General features: G+C 32.5%; 1 protein-coding gene across 1 annotated transcript; it reads left to right on the top strand.

Annotated features, from left to right (window-relative positions):
- Nucleotides 1-1,121: 1,121 nt before the first annotated feature.
- LOC133193802 (uncharacterized) lies at nt 1,122-16,153 on the top strand. Its single transcript, XM_061329733.1, has 9 exons — nt 1,122-1,479; nt 7,055-7,262; nt 8,606-8,664; nt 9,988-10,077; nt 10,755-10,791; nt 11,201-11,363; nt 11,831-11,988; nt 12,552-12,637; nt 15,927-16,153. Exons 1-9 carry the CDS (start codon nt 1,245-1,247, stop codon nt 16,100-16,102), a joined length of 1,212 nt encoding a protein of 403 aa, XP_061185717.1. The 5' UTR covers nt 1,122-1,244; the 3' UTR covers nt 16,103-16,153.
- Nucleotides 16,154-18,115: the final 1,962 nt, after the last annotated feature.

Below are 18,115 nucleotides of genomic sequence, written 5' to 3' on the forward strand. Positions count from 1 at the left end.
ATTGGTATTTTTTAAAGAAGGAAAATATGGCTTTGTGAATATTCTCTATTCTAATGGCATGTTAAAAAAAATTAAAATATTTTTATCACATACTAAAACATGCAGCTGTGAGGCCTTGGTTTTAATGAAATATGGAGATAACGAACAGTATTCAAGCTCAAAGCCCATTTAGACAGTACACATCGGGAGCAGAGCAAACACAGACCTCCAAAAACATCAGAGGAGGATCAGGTTCCATTGAGGCGTGCGCATCCCATGCTGACCTCTTAAACCCGCCGTGTGCTACTTGTCATGATCGGGAAAACGAAAAATCCGTAGACAATTCAGTGTGTAAATAATGGTCTAACAATTAGTGTGAAGAACGCCAGTCAGTATTTGACTTAATGATAGGTTGTATTTGCTGACAAGGTCATTGTATCTACCAAAAAACTTGCAAAATGATGACTTCAAACGAGACTGTCGATGGCCTTGTTTCATCGACTTGTTTGTCAATAGCTTGCTTCTTTTTAGAAATCGTTCATCCGTAGAGCATGCTCTTATGTATCGAATCAACTGGGAAACAAAAACCCCGTATGCAGGTGATAAGGATATATTGTTACATAAGTAAGGGAAGTTGACGATTGAAAAATTGAAGTAATCACGTTTAAGCTTGGTTGTTAGGTTCACATTAAAGTCTTTTTCAAGTAAAATATCCAAATATGAAACACATGTGTCAAACTCTGTAGTATCTTTTATTTCAAGCTCACTGAGATATATCGAGTCGACATATGAATGGACACGGACAGGCAAACATAAGCATTTCCAATTTTCAACCATGATCTTAATATAAATCGAAAAAAAACTATTTTTTTTTCTTCAGAAAAGAAAGCCCAAAAGAGCAATTGTAGAAGAAAATACTGCAAAAATAATTTTATTAATTATTGTCCTTGTAAATCAGAGGCGCAATCCTATGCTTCCTCTTAGAACAAATTCCGTTCGATTAGAAATGCGGATGACAATACCAATAGCGTCACTGTTGTAATGGCAAAAATATTATTGAGGATCCCCAATACAAGACTCAGTAGACGGCACACACGAGACACATTCAATTCAATTATTCTTCTGCGTATGTTCTTCGTCGGTGTAGCCATTGAGGTTAAATGCTTTGAGTGAGGACTAATTTAACACATTTCAAAAGATGAGCGTTGCCAAGAAAGAATCAAATTGATTATTCGAACACGACTAAAACAGAAAGCAAGACAGATATGTATTTTGTGGGTGGTGCTGTTTACACATATTTTCTGATTAATGGCTTTTTAAATATATTATCTGTTTTCTGTGGCGGAGAGGACATGAAAGTCTGTCGTTCACATAGTTTTCTGATTGATGAAATAGAAATGAAGCATTCCGACAAGAAGCCGGAAGAAATATGTGGTATTCCAAATCAGGATGTGCAAATTTTCAGAATTCCGAGTGACCTGAAAGATCCACAACAGAAACGTGAGTATTATATTATGTTCTGTTATATTTTCTACCTGTAGAGCTTGTCGATAGGTTTGGCTATGTTGTCGTATTTTATATATACTAACAAATAAATTACGAAAATCAATCAGCTGGTCTAGTATAACACCACTCTGTCTGTTTCTGTAATTAAATTGGCCTATATAAATGGTTCTGGCTATTGACGAATACGGTGATTTAGTTACATCTGGTAAATCCAAGACACCATAAAAAGACATAGTCACGTTTAATACTTTTATAGAATATTATTCATACACGTATATATTAGATTACTTTTTCTGACACTTTCAAATCTTTGAACATGGCTATAGGAACGGGGGGGGGGCACGGGGGAGGGGGGGGGTCGTGCCCCCCAATGATTTTATATATATAATACTATAGAAAATATACTTGCTATTTGCTTGTGCCCCCTCAATAATAACGTCTGATGACCTTTTTTGCTTGTCAAGGAATTTTGGTAGTTGATAGTGCCCCCCCCAACTGAAAATGTAGCCCCTCAAAGTGAAATTGCTTCCTAAGGGCCTGTTGAATTTGCATGCATGTTTAACTGGTTTCATTTACTAGAATTCTTATATTTTCCCCCCAGATTTTTATCTATAGCATTTTCTCTTTATTTCTTTGATAGCCTAGTGGTAGCGCGTTCGTTTCCTGATTGGGTTCTATTCTCATTTGCCGCGCCAACCGTAGACGTAAACACACGTAAACATATTAGGTAGTGACTGTTCCTTCGCCGAACGCCCGGTATGAGTAAAAACCGTCGGTCTTTCGGATGAGACCTTAAAAACTGAAATCCCATGTCATGATAGGCGTTGGCATGATAAAGAAAACGTCCTTATCCAATGGTCCTGAGTACCGCGTATAGGTCCTGATTTGAAATCCCTTCACCGATATATGGTAACAGCACTATATGAATGAAAAATCCTCGAATGGACGTAAAACAAGATACAATCATTCAATAATTATATCATTCTTTCAATTACAAACGACATAACAGTATTATTTTAATGACAAAAAATATATGTATCTATTTACAATTGTGAATGATGAGTAATGACTGCAGATATCTACATGTATTTCATTTGTACATGTTTTACATCAGTAATCGCAGCAGATATCTTATAAATATTTGTATTGCTGTAGTGACTATAGCAGATATATACATAATAATGTACCTCCTTTTTGGCTTAACGGTGCCTTGTTATCTGACGTTATATTGCTGCAATAACAAAAAACAATGTCTCTAACATCTGTATTGTTGTAGTGATAAATACCCGTAGTAAATATCTTCGTTATCTGCATTGTTGTATACTTTAATTCTTTATTAAATAACTTTAAGCCATACGGCCCATCAGCACAAAATAAACATAATTATGAGCACATGGCGAGAGTCTGCAGGGGGTGGGGGTGGGGGGTCGGAACCCCTAGTGTCCATCTGTCCGACTCCTCAACACCAACAATTACAGGAAACATTATAAACTCTCCATTAGTACATGAAAAAAAATATCTATGCATAATATACATATGAATTAAATTATTCATCATTTCTTAATATCATTGCATGAAGAATGAATTTCCCTAATCCAACTAAAACACCAACATCAAGAGAGCTGAGTAGCTGAGTAAGCTTGTACATATTTGAAGATCTGAAATAATATGGTTTGATATATTTTCTTCTTAAAGGATCATATGCAGGCAGACCCGTAGGAAGCAATTTCAGTTGGGGGGGGGGGGGGGGGCACAGGCATACATTTTCAGTTGGGGGCAGTATCAACTACCAAAAATTCCTTGACAACCAAAAAAAAAAAAAAAAAGGTTATCAGACATTTTTATTGAGGGGGAACAAGCTAGAAGTAGCTAAATTTTCTATAGTCATCTATATATCGGCAAAATTATTGGGGGGGTCACGGCCCCCCGTGCCCCCCCCCCCCCGTTCCTACGGTCATGGCAGGACATTCAAGCAAATAATGATATTCATCTTCGATACGGTGATCATTACAAAATTGACATATTCTATTACTTCTTTCTATTTTCTGATATCTTCCTGTCTCTATACTTAAGCTATGGGAAGAAAGCCTTATTCTATTAATATACTTCTTTAACTTAGAATGAATAGGTTTTGTAATAACAACCAGCAGATATCAACCTGTTATTACAAGCAGCAAATACGTACATTATCTATATTGCTGTGGTGACAAAATTAGGATATCTTAGTTTTCTTTATCGCTGTTGTGACAAACCATAGAAATCTATTTTTTTTTTTCAAATCGTAAGAAAGATATGACTGATGACTGTTGAAATGTATGTTCATGGAATTGTAGTGGAAATTGTTTTATTTATTATTACGTTGGCAGATATAACTGGCATCTGTTTTAACTGTTAGTTGAAATTTTTGTTGTATTAATTATACTTGCGCAAAATTATTAATTAAGCAAATAAATTTGTTTTATTTTCGAGTGTATTCAAATGGATGTATCTCTTTTTTTTATCATTGAAAGAAATTTAGATAAATCATCCCCTCAGCTGGAATTATTCCCAGTAGAAGGCTTATAACAGTAATCCAAAAAGAACGATTGCAAAGAATTTTGATGAAGGATGTTTTCTCTAAACCTTCTCGGGAGAAATATTTCATCTATCATTTCCAAAGAAAGTGATACTTTATCGATTGCGGCATTCACATAAATAATTTTTTTTTCCTTTGGTCTAATATTGTCAATAGAAAACTTAAAAGATCAATCAACCATGCAACGGAATTGTCTTGAGCAAATCTTTAGTAGTTCATCTTTAAAAAAAAAAAACCAAACCAATATTTAAACTTTAAGGCACAGTGGGTTTTTAAGCTTGGTTTTTAATCATTTTTTTCATAAGTCGCAAAAAATGTCAAAACAATAATACAGATTTCATACATAAATTTATCACAGATCTAACTTTACCATGTCTGACAAAGAAAGTAAAAATTTCCAACACAATTTATATTCCTGTCCAACACGAATTGTATTATTGAGATCAATATAAAGAGAGTGATATCGACACTGTTTACTGCTAGAAATGAAAGATGATGCATTAAAAGCTTTTGCACATACTGAAGTGTAATCACTTTCGAAAGATTTGGGCACAAAATGAAACAATCTCAGTGACTTTTTTAAGATGATCAAAACACCATTTTTCTGTATAGAATTATATGTCTTTTACATCATTTTTTTTTGTATTAGCTATTCTCTTACCCTGGTAAACGTTTCTTTCTATTACACTGTAAAATAATGATTAAATGCTTCCATTAATGTAGAAGTAACCAATTTTAGTTCTGAAATGTAGAGATGCTTTTACTAGGATTAGACGTTTTATCATTTGCTTTATGATATAATTTTCCCAATGATTTATTTCCCAGAACATTTTTTAAAAGATCAATATACACTCATTTACAGTATTTGGGACACATTTGAGAGAGAGAGAGAAAGAGAAAGAGAGAGACCATGCTTTTGTTCTGCTTTACATATCCATAGAAATACACTCTTCTGAATTCAAAGTTGTCTTGTTCAATCAAGATTTTCTACCCTTTTTTCTATTTCTACAGAAAATATTGAGAAAAAAAGTCATGTAAGATGTGAATGTTTACTTCATTATATCTCTACAAAATGATTTTAATGATTTTAGTAATTCTATACTTTCTAAATTGATTCTCTTTGAATTTTTTTCTATTGAGTATGAGAGAAGAAAGAAGACCAGTTTTTCCTAAAAGAAAATGTAATACATGTAATTAATTATGGAAGTTGTTGGAACAAAAAGAAAATTCTATATCAGCTGTTCATTGATTTTTTTTGTCTTCTTCTATGCATCAAGCCCTAGAGAAATTAAACGTATCACACAAGAGTATGTTGGTACTTGAATAGGAAGAGGAAAAGCAATTTTCGAAAATATTTGTAGTTAATTCCCCTGTGGTGTATTTCGAGATTATTTTTTCTCTTTTCTATTTAAATTCTTTTCTCCAGAGATACAGATAATTCGTTCTTGAAATTTAATGGCGACTCTACTTTAGGGTTAATTAAGGAAAGAGATTCGTTTTCTCAGAAGGTGGTAAGGAATCTTTCCTTTAATAAATATTTCAGCAATATTTAAAGAAACTAAGAAAGATTTTGGTTTTCATATTAATATTATTAGAATCTTAGAATCTCTTTTTTATTCCAAATACAGTAAAACTCGGTTATAACGAAATCACTGGGACCTGTGAAATTACTTCGCTATATCCGTAATTAGTTATATCCGTATAAGATTTTCGTAAAATTTATATAGCTGGGGATCCAAGAAAACTTCGCTATATCCGTGAATTTGCAATATCCGTGTTCGTTCTAAACGAGTTTTACATAAACATTTACATATAACATAAAAAAAAAAGATAACGACAGTGATCGATCTAAAAAAATCTACAAATAATACAAATCTGTATACGGGGCATAAAACACGGACACTAGTAGATTCCAGAGGTGGAATCAGTTGCCTAGGAGGAGTAAGCATCCGCTGTTGACCGGTCACATCCGCCGTGAACCTTATGTTTCGATCGGATAGACGGAACATTCCGTAGTCAAATTTAAAATTTAAAAAAGGCCTGACAATTGGTATGAAAGACGTCAATCAAAATATGACCCAAGGATCATGGTTGCTTATATTTGCTAATAAGGTCATAGAACTTACGAAAAATGACTTTTAACGAGATTGTTGGAATCCCTGTAACATCAACTTATCTATTAGTAGTTTGCTAATAGTCTGTTTAAAAAATGATAGTTCTCAGAGCATGCTCTTGAGTATCAAATAAGTTGGGAGACGTAAACACCATATGCAGGTGGTAGCAGCTAGGATATTACTACATAAATAAAGTTGTTGAGGGAATAGTTGAAGCTATCTCGTTTGTCATACAATTTAGTTGTTAGTTGACCCTTATCGTCTACAGTCAGTAAATAATCCAAATATGAAACAGACGTACATGTAGTAGACTCTGTGGTGTGTTTCATTTCACGTTAGCTGGAATATATCGAGACGACATATGAATGGGAGTAACTATTATTAATTAATAACATGTCATCTACATCTATCTATATTTATGTCGAGTTGAAGGCCATAGCAATTATTATCAATAAAGTCTATTTCATAGGAATATAAAAACATCTGGGCAAATAAAAGAGCATAATTAGTGTCCATCGGAATTCCAACAGTTTTTTGGAAGATCTGGTCTCCGTAGACTATTTGAATGCCCTCAACTAGGAATTCCAGCATCCTTTTAATTTCAACTTCAGAGTATTTGTGTATAGAATCAGAGTGATTTTAAACAAAGTAATTTTGTTGATGACCAATCACAATACAAGAACTCCAAGTTTATTGCAGTTGTTTATGATATCAAAAAGTCTAGGCTTAATTTATTTAAGGAAATGATATTTTTGATAAAAAAATGCATGTAAAATTTCTTAGTTTCACAAAGTCATCAAGGGTTATTTAGTAGATTTTCCCATTGCTCAGTTTTCAAGCGTTCTATTGAGTTCTTCTTCTTACATTTCTAATATTATAGATTTGGTCTTGGGTATACCAAAAGAGATCACTAGACTGATAATCACATTCAACGGAGTTGTGCATGCTATCGGAGTCAATGGTTCCAAAGCCAGGCTTTTGTCATGTTCAGCATACCATGACACACTTCTTATTACATCATCTGGAAAAAATCCATCCTGTGTCCACGTTTTATTGAAGCTGAAATATCTTACTCAAAATGTTGGAAGGTAAATTGGCAACTTTGATTTATTTGATATTTCAGTTTCTACCAGTATTACTCGCAAATACTGTTGAAATTACAAAAACAAAATTGATAGAAGTCGTAAGATAAGCCTTTTCATTAATTTTCGTTAAACAGTTTAAAGCTATTTTATAAAGAATTAGTAGTATTTTACTAAATTTGAATTTGATTTGACTGATTTACCTTTTACGTCAAAACATCTGTTTGTCAAATTAGATGGGGTTCAAAATACATCTTAAGTTAAAATTAAAAGCAATATGACTATCATATCATTACGTCAAAACATCTCTTTATCAGATTATATGGTGTTCAACATACATATAAAGTTAAATTAAAAGCACATTAACCATCACATCATAAGATCATACATAAACTTATTCAACATGTTATAAAATTCAAATTAATCATAAAAATATATCAAAATATTGTTGAACTCCAGTTCATAAACTATAATGCTACTATCAATCTAAAAAATAATTTCAAAAAATACAAATTGAGAGAAGGGCAAACATCAGGGGTGGTATCAGACACCATGGTATTATTATTTGACAAATATTCAACATTTATCATGAACATGTGACGACCATATGTTTGCAACAAATGGAAAACATTCAATGAACTTTATTTGTTTAACATACGTTGAGCATACTTGAAACCTGCCGGTATTTTTCTCATTCTATTTGATAAACAGAATTATAATGCAAATTTTTTATTAGTGTGTATGTTTATAACTTTTGATGAACTCTAAATGTATGGAATATTTTGGACTGAACAAAAATAAAAACATTTTTTTTTATATTTCAGACATTTTTACATGCTTTATTCTAAAAGGAAATAAATATCCAATATATAAATCTTATACCGAAACATACTGTAGATTGGCAAATAATCACGATGGTTTTAATTTCACTATGATCGTGATTCATAATTTTTCCGCGAAATTAAACCCACCGTAAATGTCATCATTAGTTTTTAAAAATGTTTTAATGCTTATACGAACTTTAAATTTATTTCTTATAGCGTGAAATTAAAATCATCGCGATTGGTACTTTTTGAGAAATCGTGAAATTTTAGCACCGTGGAATTAAAACGACTTACAGTATTTGATAATGAGATGTGGCTTTATATTTCATCTGATAGATTAACTAAGGGTTAATTAATCCCTGATCAATAATTATGTAGTTCATTAGTATAGGGATTTATTTTGCAGCAACGATGTAAACATCAGTTCAAGAATGGTATATATTTCCTATTGTAGAATAGAATATGAAAACAAGTTAACATACAGTGTTAAAAGTGTGTTATTTTCATGATTTTGTTTCTTTACAGCGTTTGGATAAACAAGACAGGGAAAATGGAAGGAAAGCATATAAGGCTGAACAATCATGGTAAACTGCTGAGGAAACCAAACTTAAGCCAACAAGTTGTTTTTTCAATATTTGCGTACGAAAACAAGGGGTTCTGGTGGACTAAAACGCCCACCTTTGCCATCCTAATTTTACTTTACCGATTTAAAAAAAAAGTCTTTTAGGAATCACATAGCAAAATAAAGAAAGCCTTTCAGGAATCCCATAACAAAACTAAAGAAAGTCTGTCAGGAATCCCATAACAAAACCAAAGAAGGTCTGTCAGGAATCCCAAAACAAAACCAAAGAAAGTCTGTCATGAATCCCATAACAAAACTAAAGAAAGTCTGTCAGGAATCTGTCAGGAATCCCAAAACAAAACCAAAGAAAGTCTGTCCGGAGTCCCATAACAAAACTAAAGAAAGTCTGTCATGAATCCCATAACAAAACTAAAGAAAGTCTTGTCATGAATCCCATAGCAAAACTAAAGAAAGTCTTTCAGGAATCATATAGCAAAACTAAAGAAAGTCTGTCAGGAATCATATAAAAAAATAGCAAAAAAAAAAAAAAAATTCTTTGGATACAAGGTGTACAAATGATCGTTCTTAACTTAGCTTAGGATTTTAGAAGAGAATTAATATTAAGCGGTTTGATTATTAGTTTGTTAGGAAAGCGAGCCTTGATCCAATTATGATACCAAATATTATCAAAAGAAGGAGAGTGAGCGCTTGGAATAATAGGTCTATCTTCATCATCAATGCTGGCTCTTTCCATCTAAGTATCCATTTCTACACCCTAACCACTGATAAAAGCACATCATTTTTATAATTTTTATCTCGTGACAACTCTCTATTATAGCTGTTGCGCCTAAAAGGCTCGCTACTTCCGCATTATTGACGTATTCAATAAGAAGGTTTCATTGGTCATATGAAGAATAACGATATTGATCAATAACTCCAAAACAAGGAACCTAATACAATATGGCTGACACAATGAACGGTGATATATATGATCGTAGTCTCTGGTTCATAAAAGAATTTGTGAAATGTTAGTTTCCATATTAACATAAATGCAAAAGAATCCATTCCTTTCACTTAGATATGATATTGATTGATTGAGAAGAGATTTTATTGAGCTTCATTTTCTTTTTGTAACTATCAAGGGCATTTATTATGTAACAGATCTAACACCTGAGAAGTACTCTGAATATGGAATTTTCCCCCATTTTATCCAAAGTATACATGTACATCAGCAAAATATTGCTTCTTATACATTTGATGTTACTTGTATTTATGAAAAGATTGCTTTATCTTCTTTTTAGAGATATAATAGTGATAAATCAGCTATTTTTGCTCTATTATGTAGAGAACCAACAATCGAAAATTAGGCTAAAGAGAAGTAACCCAGAAAAATCGACACAAATGCAATACAAGAGCATCTCTGCCAAAATGACAGGTAGTTACACTAATACTTTGTAAATCTCTCAGAAAACTAAAGTATTAATAAGAGTTTTAGATCTTTAAAGCAATGGAATTGCTATCTTTTATATATATTCATTTTGACTTTAAAATGTAACAGAATTAAAATTTATTTGAGAAAATTTAGTGTTTTGATACAAAATGTTTCTGCAATATTTTTCAGTCCTTCAAAATGAATTTGCAAGGATTAAGTACTTGCTTTTTGGTAAAGATCAAACGCTAAAGATTGTGAAAGAAATCAGATATTGTGTCTCTATTTATGCATTTTATGTGATTGAGATGTGATACATTAAAAAGACGCTAGAGATTTTTACTCCATTAAGTTCTGTGTACAAAAAATTGCTACCTTTTCAGATACAAAATTTACATGAATATTTATTATATTTGTCTTATGAGATCTTAACAAAAAAAAAAAAAAAAAATAAATAAATAAATAAATAAATAAATAAAAATAAAATTAATAAAAATATACTAAAAATTAAAATATATATAAATATGCTTGTGCCTATTCACATGACGATTTACCGTGACAAAAGTACAGTAAGTAGACATACTTTATCCGGGGAATTCAAAAGATTTCATACTTGCTTAAATGGTCAGTCTGTTGCATGTTTACTACTTACTTATCTTTACTATGTTTGTTTGTTTTCCTAGATATATCCGAATGTGGAAAAACAAGAAGCTGCTTTAGGTAATAGATTCAAAGATTTATAAAGGTTTTCAAAGCGAAAAAAGCTGATTATGTCAAGAATGCCTTTTAAATTTTAATTCAAAGTTATCATCCTTTCTTGTCCCTTAATTAAATGAATAGATATATTTAAAAAAAACACAAATAATTACTTAATTTTTTCTCGATAAATTAATATATCTTATTTATACCTTGTTTACATTGTCTGATCCCTTACTCATGCGCATTGCTGTATACAGGGTTATTTTCGCTCTTTCGTATTTTCAAACAATTTTCCTCCGTTTTAAATTTGCCTAGACATAGCTGTGTCAAAGAGATGATGATATTGAATTTGCCTCGTAAATTAGAGAAACGGCGAAAATAAAACAATTGCAAAATTTTCCAGGTATATACAGTAATGCCTTTCTTTCAGATATCACCCAATGGACAGTCATTGTGGACATATGAAATGTTCATATTTTCTGAGTTATTCTTACAAACACATCTTTGATGATATGGAGTATGAATATGATTTTGAATTAAGTGGTAGAACTTCCGGTTGGATCGCTGTGGGATTTTCGTCTGATAAACAAATGGTAATGTTTAGAATAAATGGATTATATACTCTTTAAATTGCAAAATTTCTGATATTATATTATGATAATTTATTTTTATAGGAAATTGTTATCAAAATAATTTCAAAAACTAGAAAACTATACGTTTGACATCAAATTTAGACTCGTTGTTTCTGAAATAATATAGTAATCATTGTCAAATGTATATAAAACTGTTTATAACTATGTCACATGCGAAGGATGAAAATATATAGTTTTTTAAATATACTGTATACATTGAACAATTTGCCCTCACGCGGCAAATTTTTCAGAAAACTGTTATTTCTCTTTTAACAAGATTGTATCTTGGCAAAAATAAAACGGATAGAATCATTCGCAATTGTTAAAAGTCAAAAATAGCTATTTGCAAACAAATAATGATATAAGAGGAAATAAGAGTCTTTGCCGTAAATAAAACAGTTTTATGCATTTGATATGCCTTTGTACAGATGGGTGATGCACTAGCTTGTAAGACGAACAACGATCAAACAGATCCTATAGTGCAATCATACAAAATCCCAATGAGGCAAGCACATCCGAAACTAAGGGAGGGATTCAAGTCAAATCTCACAATAGCTGTCAAACAGAACAACTTCATGTACTGCAGGTATTTATAATTTTTTGTTGTTATAAGGGTACATGTATATGGAGCCCATCGTTTCGGTTTTATATTGTGCAAATATTACCAAAGCTGTCCCTAATCATCTTTCTGCATTTACCTATCACTGTTTGAAACTTCATGCGCAAACTTTGCCACCGTTTCCTAATTGCTGGATTAGGTGACCTATATAGCCATTATCTGAACTGGGTACATGTATTTTGACGAAGGTGGAAACCAAGTTATTAAATACGCACATACCAAGTACCGTCTCTTTAACAGTATGGTTACAGTGCAACAGAATGGAAAAGTGTCCTGAATTAAAACAAACAAACAAACAAACAAAACCATCGTAGAATGCCCCTAAGAAATTGATTTAAGCACAGATTGTTTAATGCTTGAAATTTGCAGTTGCTTAATTCAGTTAATATGTAACTTTTGCAACATCATTTTCATCAAAATTACATGTATTATCAAACATTCTGGACAACAGTCATGTAATATTTTTGTACCATACAAACATTATGCAGCAACATACCGTATGAAATGACTGCTTCTATTTAACAATTTAGATTCTTGTTCCGAGGCGGACAAGGGGACATGATGGATCTGACCAATGACTGGTTCCAGTTATATGGGCGTGGTCCCGTTTCATACGGTACGGTATTCTTAATTTCTAAGTTTGTCTTGATTGCCGAATTTGTATGATTAATAAAAGACTTTTTAGTTTCATTTCATAGAGTAATAAGTTATGTTTGTTAAAATACTTATATCTGATACCTGAGGTCATCTTTAAAATTATGTTTTTTTGCCCTCGGCCGACTCAGAATTAAAAAAAATCGGGTCAGTAGGTAGGTGGGTTTCTTTTTACCCTATGCAAGAATTTTTCAACATCAATGCTGAATTTCCAAAATCTATTGAATTTGAAGGTATTGATAAAATAAAAATAGTTAATAACGAGATGAGAATATTCCTGAGAGAAAATATAAAAGCTTTCCTGGATGTTTAAAAAAGTTTGGAGTCGGGCCACTTTTTAGCCTGTCTGTCGGGAGATGGCAGCCAAACGATTTTTAGGTCACCTGAGTCACTCAGGTGACCTATTGCTATCTGTTTTCGTCCGTCGTCGTCCGTCGTCCGTCGTGCGTCGTGTGTTAACATTTGAACATTTTCAGCTTCTTCTCTAAAACCGCTCAACCAATTTCAGCCAATTTTTGCATATGGCATCTATGTGTAAAGGGGAACAAAATTTGTGAATTTCATGGTCCCTGCCCCCCTGGGGCCTGAGGGGTGGGGCTAAAACCATCAAAATTAATGCAATTTTTAAAAATCTTCTTCTTTACTCCTGGACATCAAGCAGTCAAACTGATGACATGATTGTAATAAGCATTGAGCCCTCTACCAAAATTGTGAAATTCATGGCCCCAGGGTCAGGGGTTCTGGTGTTAGGGCGGGGCTATATAGATCATATAGTGAAAGTGCATCATTTTTATTTGAAAATCTTCTTCTCTACTCCTGGATATTATTGAAACAAATTGAATACAAAGTTATGATAAGCAAGGGTGACTCTACCAAAATTGTGAAATTCATAGCCCCAGGGTCAGGGGTTCTGGTGCTGGGAGGGGGGGTATGTAGATCATATAGTGAAAGTGCATTATTTCTTTAAAAATCTTCTTCTCTACTCCTTGGTATTATTGAAACAAATTAAATACATAGTTATGATAAGCAAGAGCGACTCTACCAAAATTGTGAAATTCATAGCCCCAGGGTAAGGGATTCAGGTGCTGGGGGGGGGGGGGGCTATATAGATCATATAGTGAAAGTGCATTATTTCTTTGAAAATCTTTTTCTCTACTCCTGGGTATTATTTAAACAAATTTTAGTACATAGTTATGATAAGCAAGAGCGACTCTACTAAAATTGTGAATTTCATGGCCCCTGGGTCAGGGGTTCTGATGGTAGGGGGGGGGGGGGCTCTATTTATTATATAGTGAAAATGCATTAATGCTTTAAAAATCTTCTTCTCTGCTTCTGTGTATTATTTAAACAAACTAAGTACATTGTTATGATAAGCAAGGACACCTCTTCCAAAATTGTGAAATTCATGACCCAAGGGACAGGGGTTCTGGTGCTAGGGTTGGGCTATATAGCTCCTACAGTGAAGGTGAATTATTTCTTTGAAAATCTTCTTCTCTGCCCCTGGGTACTATTTAAACAAACTAAGTACATTGCTATGATACGCAAGGATGCCTCTTCTAAAATTGTGAATTTCATGGCCCCAGGGTCAAGGGTTCTGGTCAAAAGGTGGGGGGGGGGGCTCTTTTGATTATATAGTGAAAAATCAAAATTTCTTTGAAAATATTCTTTTCTGCTTCTGATTAAAAAGCAAAGAAGCTAAGTATATAGTTATGATGAGCAAGAGTGCTTCTTCCAGAGTAGTGAATTGCATGACCCCTGGGTCAGATGTGCTGGTATAAGGGTGGGGCTGTTGATAATGTAATGAAAATGCATTAATTCTATTAAATAATCCTGTCTGCTCCTTAATGTTAAGCAGTTAAACAAAGTGATTACTTATGATGAGCAAACTTGAAACTTCTGGTCCCAGGGTGAGAGGCACTGGTGTTTCTCGGTGTTGAAGGGGGGGGGGGGCTCTATTGAATAATATAGTGAAAATGCATTATTTCTTTAAAAATCTTCTCTGCACTTGGGCATATCAGAGGCAAAAAGTGTAAAAGTTGTACAATGTAATAAGGAAGGGTATTTTTACCAGATTTTTGAACATCTGGACCATTTGGTCAAGTGTTCTGGTCCTAGCCAGGGCTCAATTAATTTGCATTCTACTGAGAGGAGTTATTCCCCTTTGCCGTTTACTTTTGATAATTAATCACTGTAAATAATGTACTTGAAAAATTAATAGAATAAGGGAATTATGCAAGAATTTTTATTGTATAATACAAAAAGTATTTTCATAGTTTTAATGATCATGTGGACTTGTAAGTAATAGATAAATAAAAATGAGACAAAAATAACTTGTCTTATTAAATGTTCATCAAAGACCAAGAGAGGCCAATGTAAGAGATTACAACTGTCAACAAGGAATTAAAATAGTACAAAAGCACTGATACTTTTTTAATATACTGTATGGTGATAGTGATATTAGAACCTAATTTATGAACTGTTAATGAATAGTAGACTAATTATTTTGTTGATCCTGATCACCCTATTTTTCTTGCTTTTGGGCAACAAAGCTTCACCTTTCATTTCATTTTAATACTCTATGGATCCTCTAAATTGTTGTATTGTACTCAGGTGACCGTTAAGGCCCTTGGGCCTCTTGTTAAAAAGATAGCCTTAGATCAACATTATGACAAACTAGATTTAACCATCATCGCTTAATTCACATATCTTTCATCATAGATGAAGGATAAAAATTTGCCAATTGCATGTTGAAAAATATTGATTTTATGATTAATGCCTTTTTTTCATAAGCTTCCAAAAAAAATGTCTATATCATAATGTACTGGTAATAATCACATTCATATTTGTAAAGAAGACCAAATATATCGTTGCTGTTTTTTGTGTGCAGGAAAGAAAGTATATTTTAACAAGTTTTAGAATGTTCTATATAAGTCCTGTAATAAGTTCAACTTTTTGAAAATTCTTTCCATTTAAGTTAGGTTGTAAATAAACATACAGCAACAGAAAAAAAATTTCAAATTGATACTTTAATTCTGAACTTGTATCTATTTTCTGTTGTGAAAGAAACTTAGTTAAGGTTTCTGAAAGATTAATGTTCTCGTTACGTTTAGAACAGTAAATCATAATTACATGTAACAACTTTCACCAGCAAAAAAATCTCTAAAATGTCATACTGCTTTTATTTCTTTCATTTGTGCACATTCATTTTAACGTTAACAACTTATCTTGGTACATTTTTAATGTTTGGACAGATGGAGATTTGTTAATACATCAAGAGACGCCCCTGATATCCAATTTTAAGATCAGTCTAATCAAAAGTGTCAACAAGATGAACGTTTACACAAGCCAAGGATCTTCCGTCACTTCCGGCTACCTCTGGTTCTTATGGACCAGTGTCTCTTATATGTTGATTAATTTTCTTAATTGATCTTGGTTTAAATTTTTCGAAAAGCCACAAAATGTACATAATTATAGTAAGTTCGAGAAAGCATATAAAATTGTTTTCTTTCTGTTTAGAATAATTTATTGATCTTGTACTTTGAATTTTTTTTTACGAAAAACCTAGTTAAAAATCTGATCATTTTCTTTTCACAACATCATCCCCATAAATTAGATAAATAAAAACATTGCTGGATTTTTTTCAATACACAACACCTGTTTAACAGTAGATCAATAGATTATGTATTAAATCGAGAAGCAATAGGTTATGATGCATTTACAGATTCATGTACTTATCCAAGCATATTTTTAACTAATGTCTCGTTGTATGTTGTATTGGAAAACAGTAGAAACCTACATTGTATTGACATTTTATTCTTTCTCTTTCTTTTGACCAATATCCATCATGAAACTTGATTCTACGATACAGAAATGTTGCTTTTTTATCATCATTTGTAAAACCATATTATGTACATATCTATCAGCATTGGTGAAAATTATATTATTTTTCACCATTTTTCTAGTAATTAAGAATACATTATTGTGTTCATCTCTATTTATGCCGGAGGACAAAATCTTAAAACACGACATAGCAACTATTGTAAAACGAACATATTACTTTCTTCAACTACAATCTCCCTGCAGAACACAACCAACGATCTCGCTTATTTTCCCGATGAACCATTAAACATCCAATTAAAGACGAGTAATGAAATAATTCATCGACTTACATTTAAAACATTTAATGGTTTTAATATTGTCTACCTAGTCAGAAAATTTCTTTTCTCAGATTTTGCCATGCTTCTTTTATAATTCTAAATCAATTCCAATGTAGAACGTACAAAGGAAAGTGTTTCAATGCGTAAAGCTGACGTTATGCTTTCCTTTGATGGATAATACATGAAAGTTTCTCTGTGTTTGATAAAAGATTTTGATAGCATTCAGTTTGAGACAGAGTCCAATCAGGTTTGCTAATTAAAAAATTGCAGAAATAAGCCAGATCGAAATCAGAAAATTTAGATGTAGTGTTACATTAACAGTTTATAATCTCAACACTGCAGTCTGTTTGACTGTGTGTGTGTGTGTGTGTGTGTGTGAGGGGGTGTGTGTGTGTGTGTGTGGATGGTTAACTTATTTACATTTCTATTGAAACCTTTGAATGCCATTTTATTCATACATTTATTGGTATTTTTCAGTGTAAATATGCATGAAAACGGTGTATTTTGATCAGCGTCCTCATTATTTTACATAATGTTATCAGTATTATGATCAAATTTTGTTACATGGAATCTTTATTGCAGCCCGGAGGACCGGTGTCGCATAATATTTGGTCCGCCTCGTTTAAAGGTCCGGGGGGACCTAATACGATAACATATAAGGTCCGGCCTGCCTCTATAATAAAAGGTCCGCCTTCGGTTTAATATGCAGATTTTTCTCCTTTATTGATTCAGAATTAATTTGATTTATTAATCTTTTTAAATTATTTAAGGTATAGTTGTTATAAAAGTGTCCCTCCCAGCAAAATGGAGTTCCAGGGACGTCCATGTATGTACATATTGTATATATACTAAAAGGATCAAGTCTTGCGATATCTCGCTAGTTACTGGATTTCGTTAGCCAATTTTAATTAATTATATTAAATTATTCTCTAATACTATGATATATCTCGGTACAAAACCTCAAATTATCTATCAAAAATTATTCAAAATTTGATGTTAGCACTGATTAACTGTTAGCTCCTTATCGTAGTACATACCATGCATACCTCACAGATAGTGCACAAAACAAAAAATATAAAGATGCAAAGATCTGTTGATCGAGTAACCTTATGGGAAAATCATGTACGACATGTGTCTTTTATAGTTTAAGTGATATCAATATTATCATTGCAAAATAAAAAAAAATACATATATATAATACGCATACCTTCACTGGCACATTGTTCAGTATATGGTGTTCGTAAGTCCAACAATGATCATTTCATTACTGTAACAGTCTCTTT

Source organism: Saccostrea echinata, unplaced genomic scaffold (genome assembly GCF_033153115.1).
Source record: "Saccostrea echinata isolate AGI-Se365-2 ecotype Australia unplaced genomic scaffold, CSIRO_AGI_Sech_v1 ptg000028l, whole genome shotgun sequence".
NCBI classification, from domain to species: domain Eukaryota; kingdom Metazoa; phylum Mollusca; class Bivalvia; order Ostreida; family Ostreidae; genus Saccostrea; species Saccostrea echinata.

What these genes read in the sequence shown, in the direction of transcription:
- LOC133193802 (XM_061329733.1), top strand. Translation starts at nt 1,245, where the DNA reads ATGTATTTTGTGGGTGGTGCTGTTTACACATATTTTCTGATTAATGGC. An exon ending in CTTACTCAAAATGTTGGAAG is followed by an intron (nt 7,263 to 8,605) that starts GTAAATTGGCAA and finishes GTTTCTTTACAG; the next exon opens with CGTTTGGATAAACAAGACAG. An exon ending in CATCTCTGCCAAAATGACAG is followed by an intron (nt 10,078 to 10,754) that starts GTAGTTACACTA and finishes TTGTTTTCCTAG; the next exon opens with ATATATCCGAATGTGGAAAA.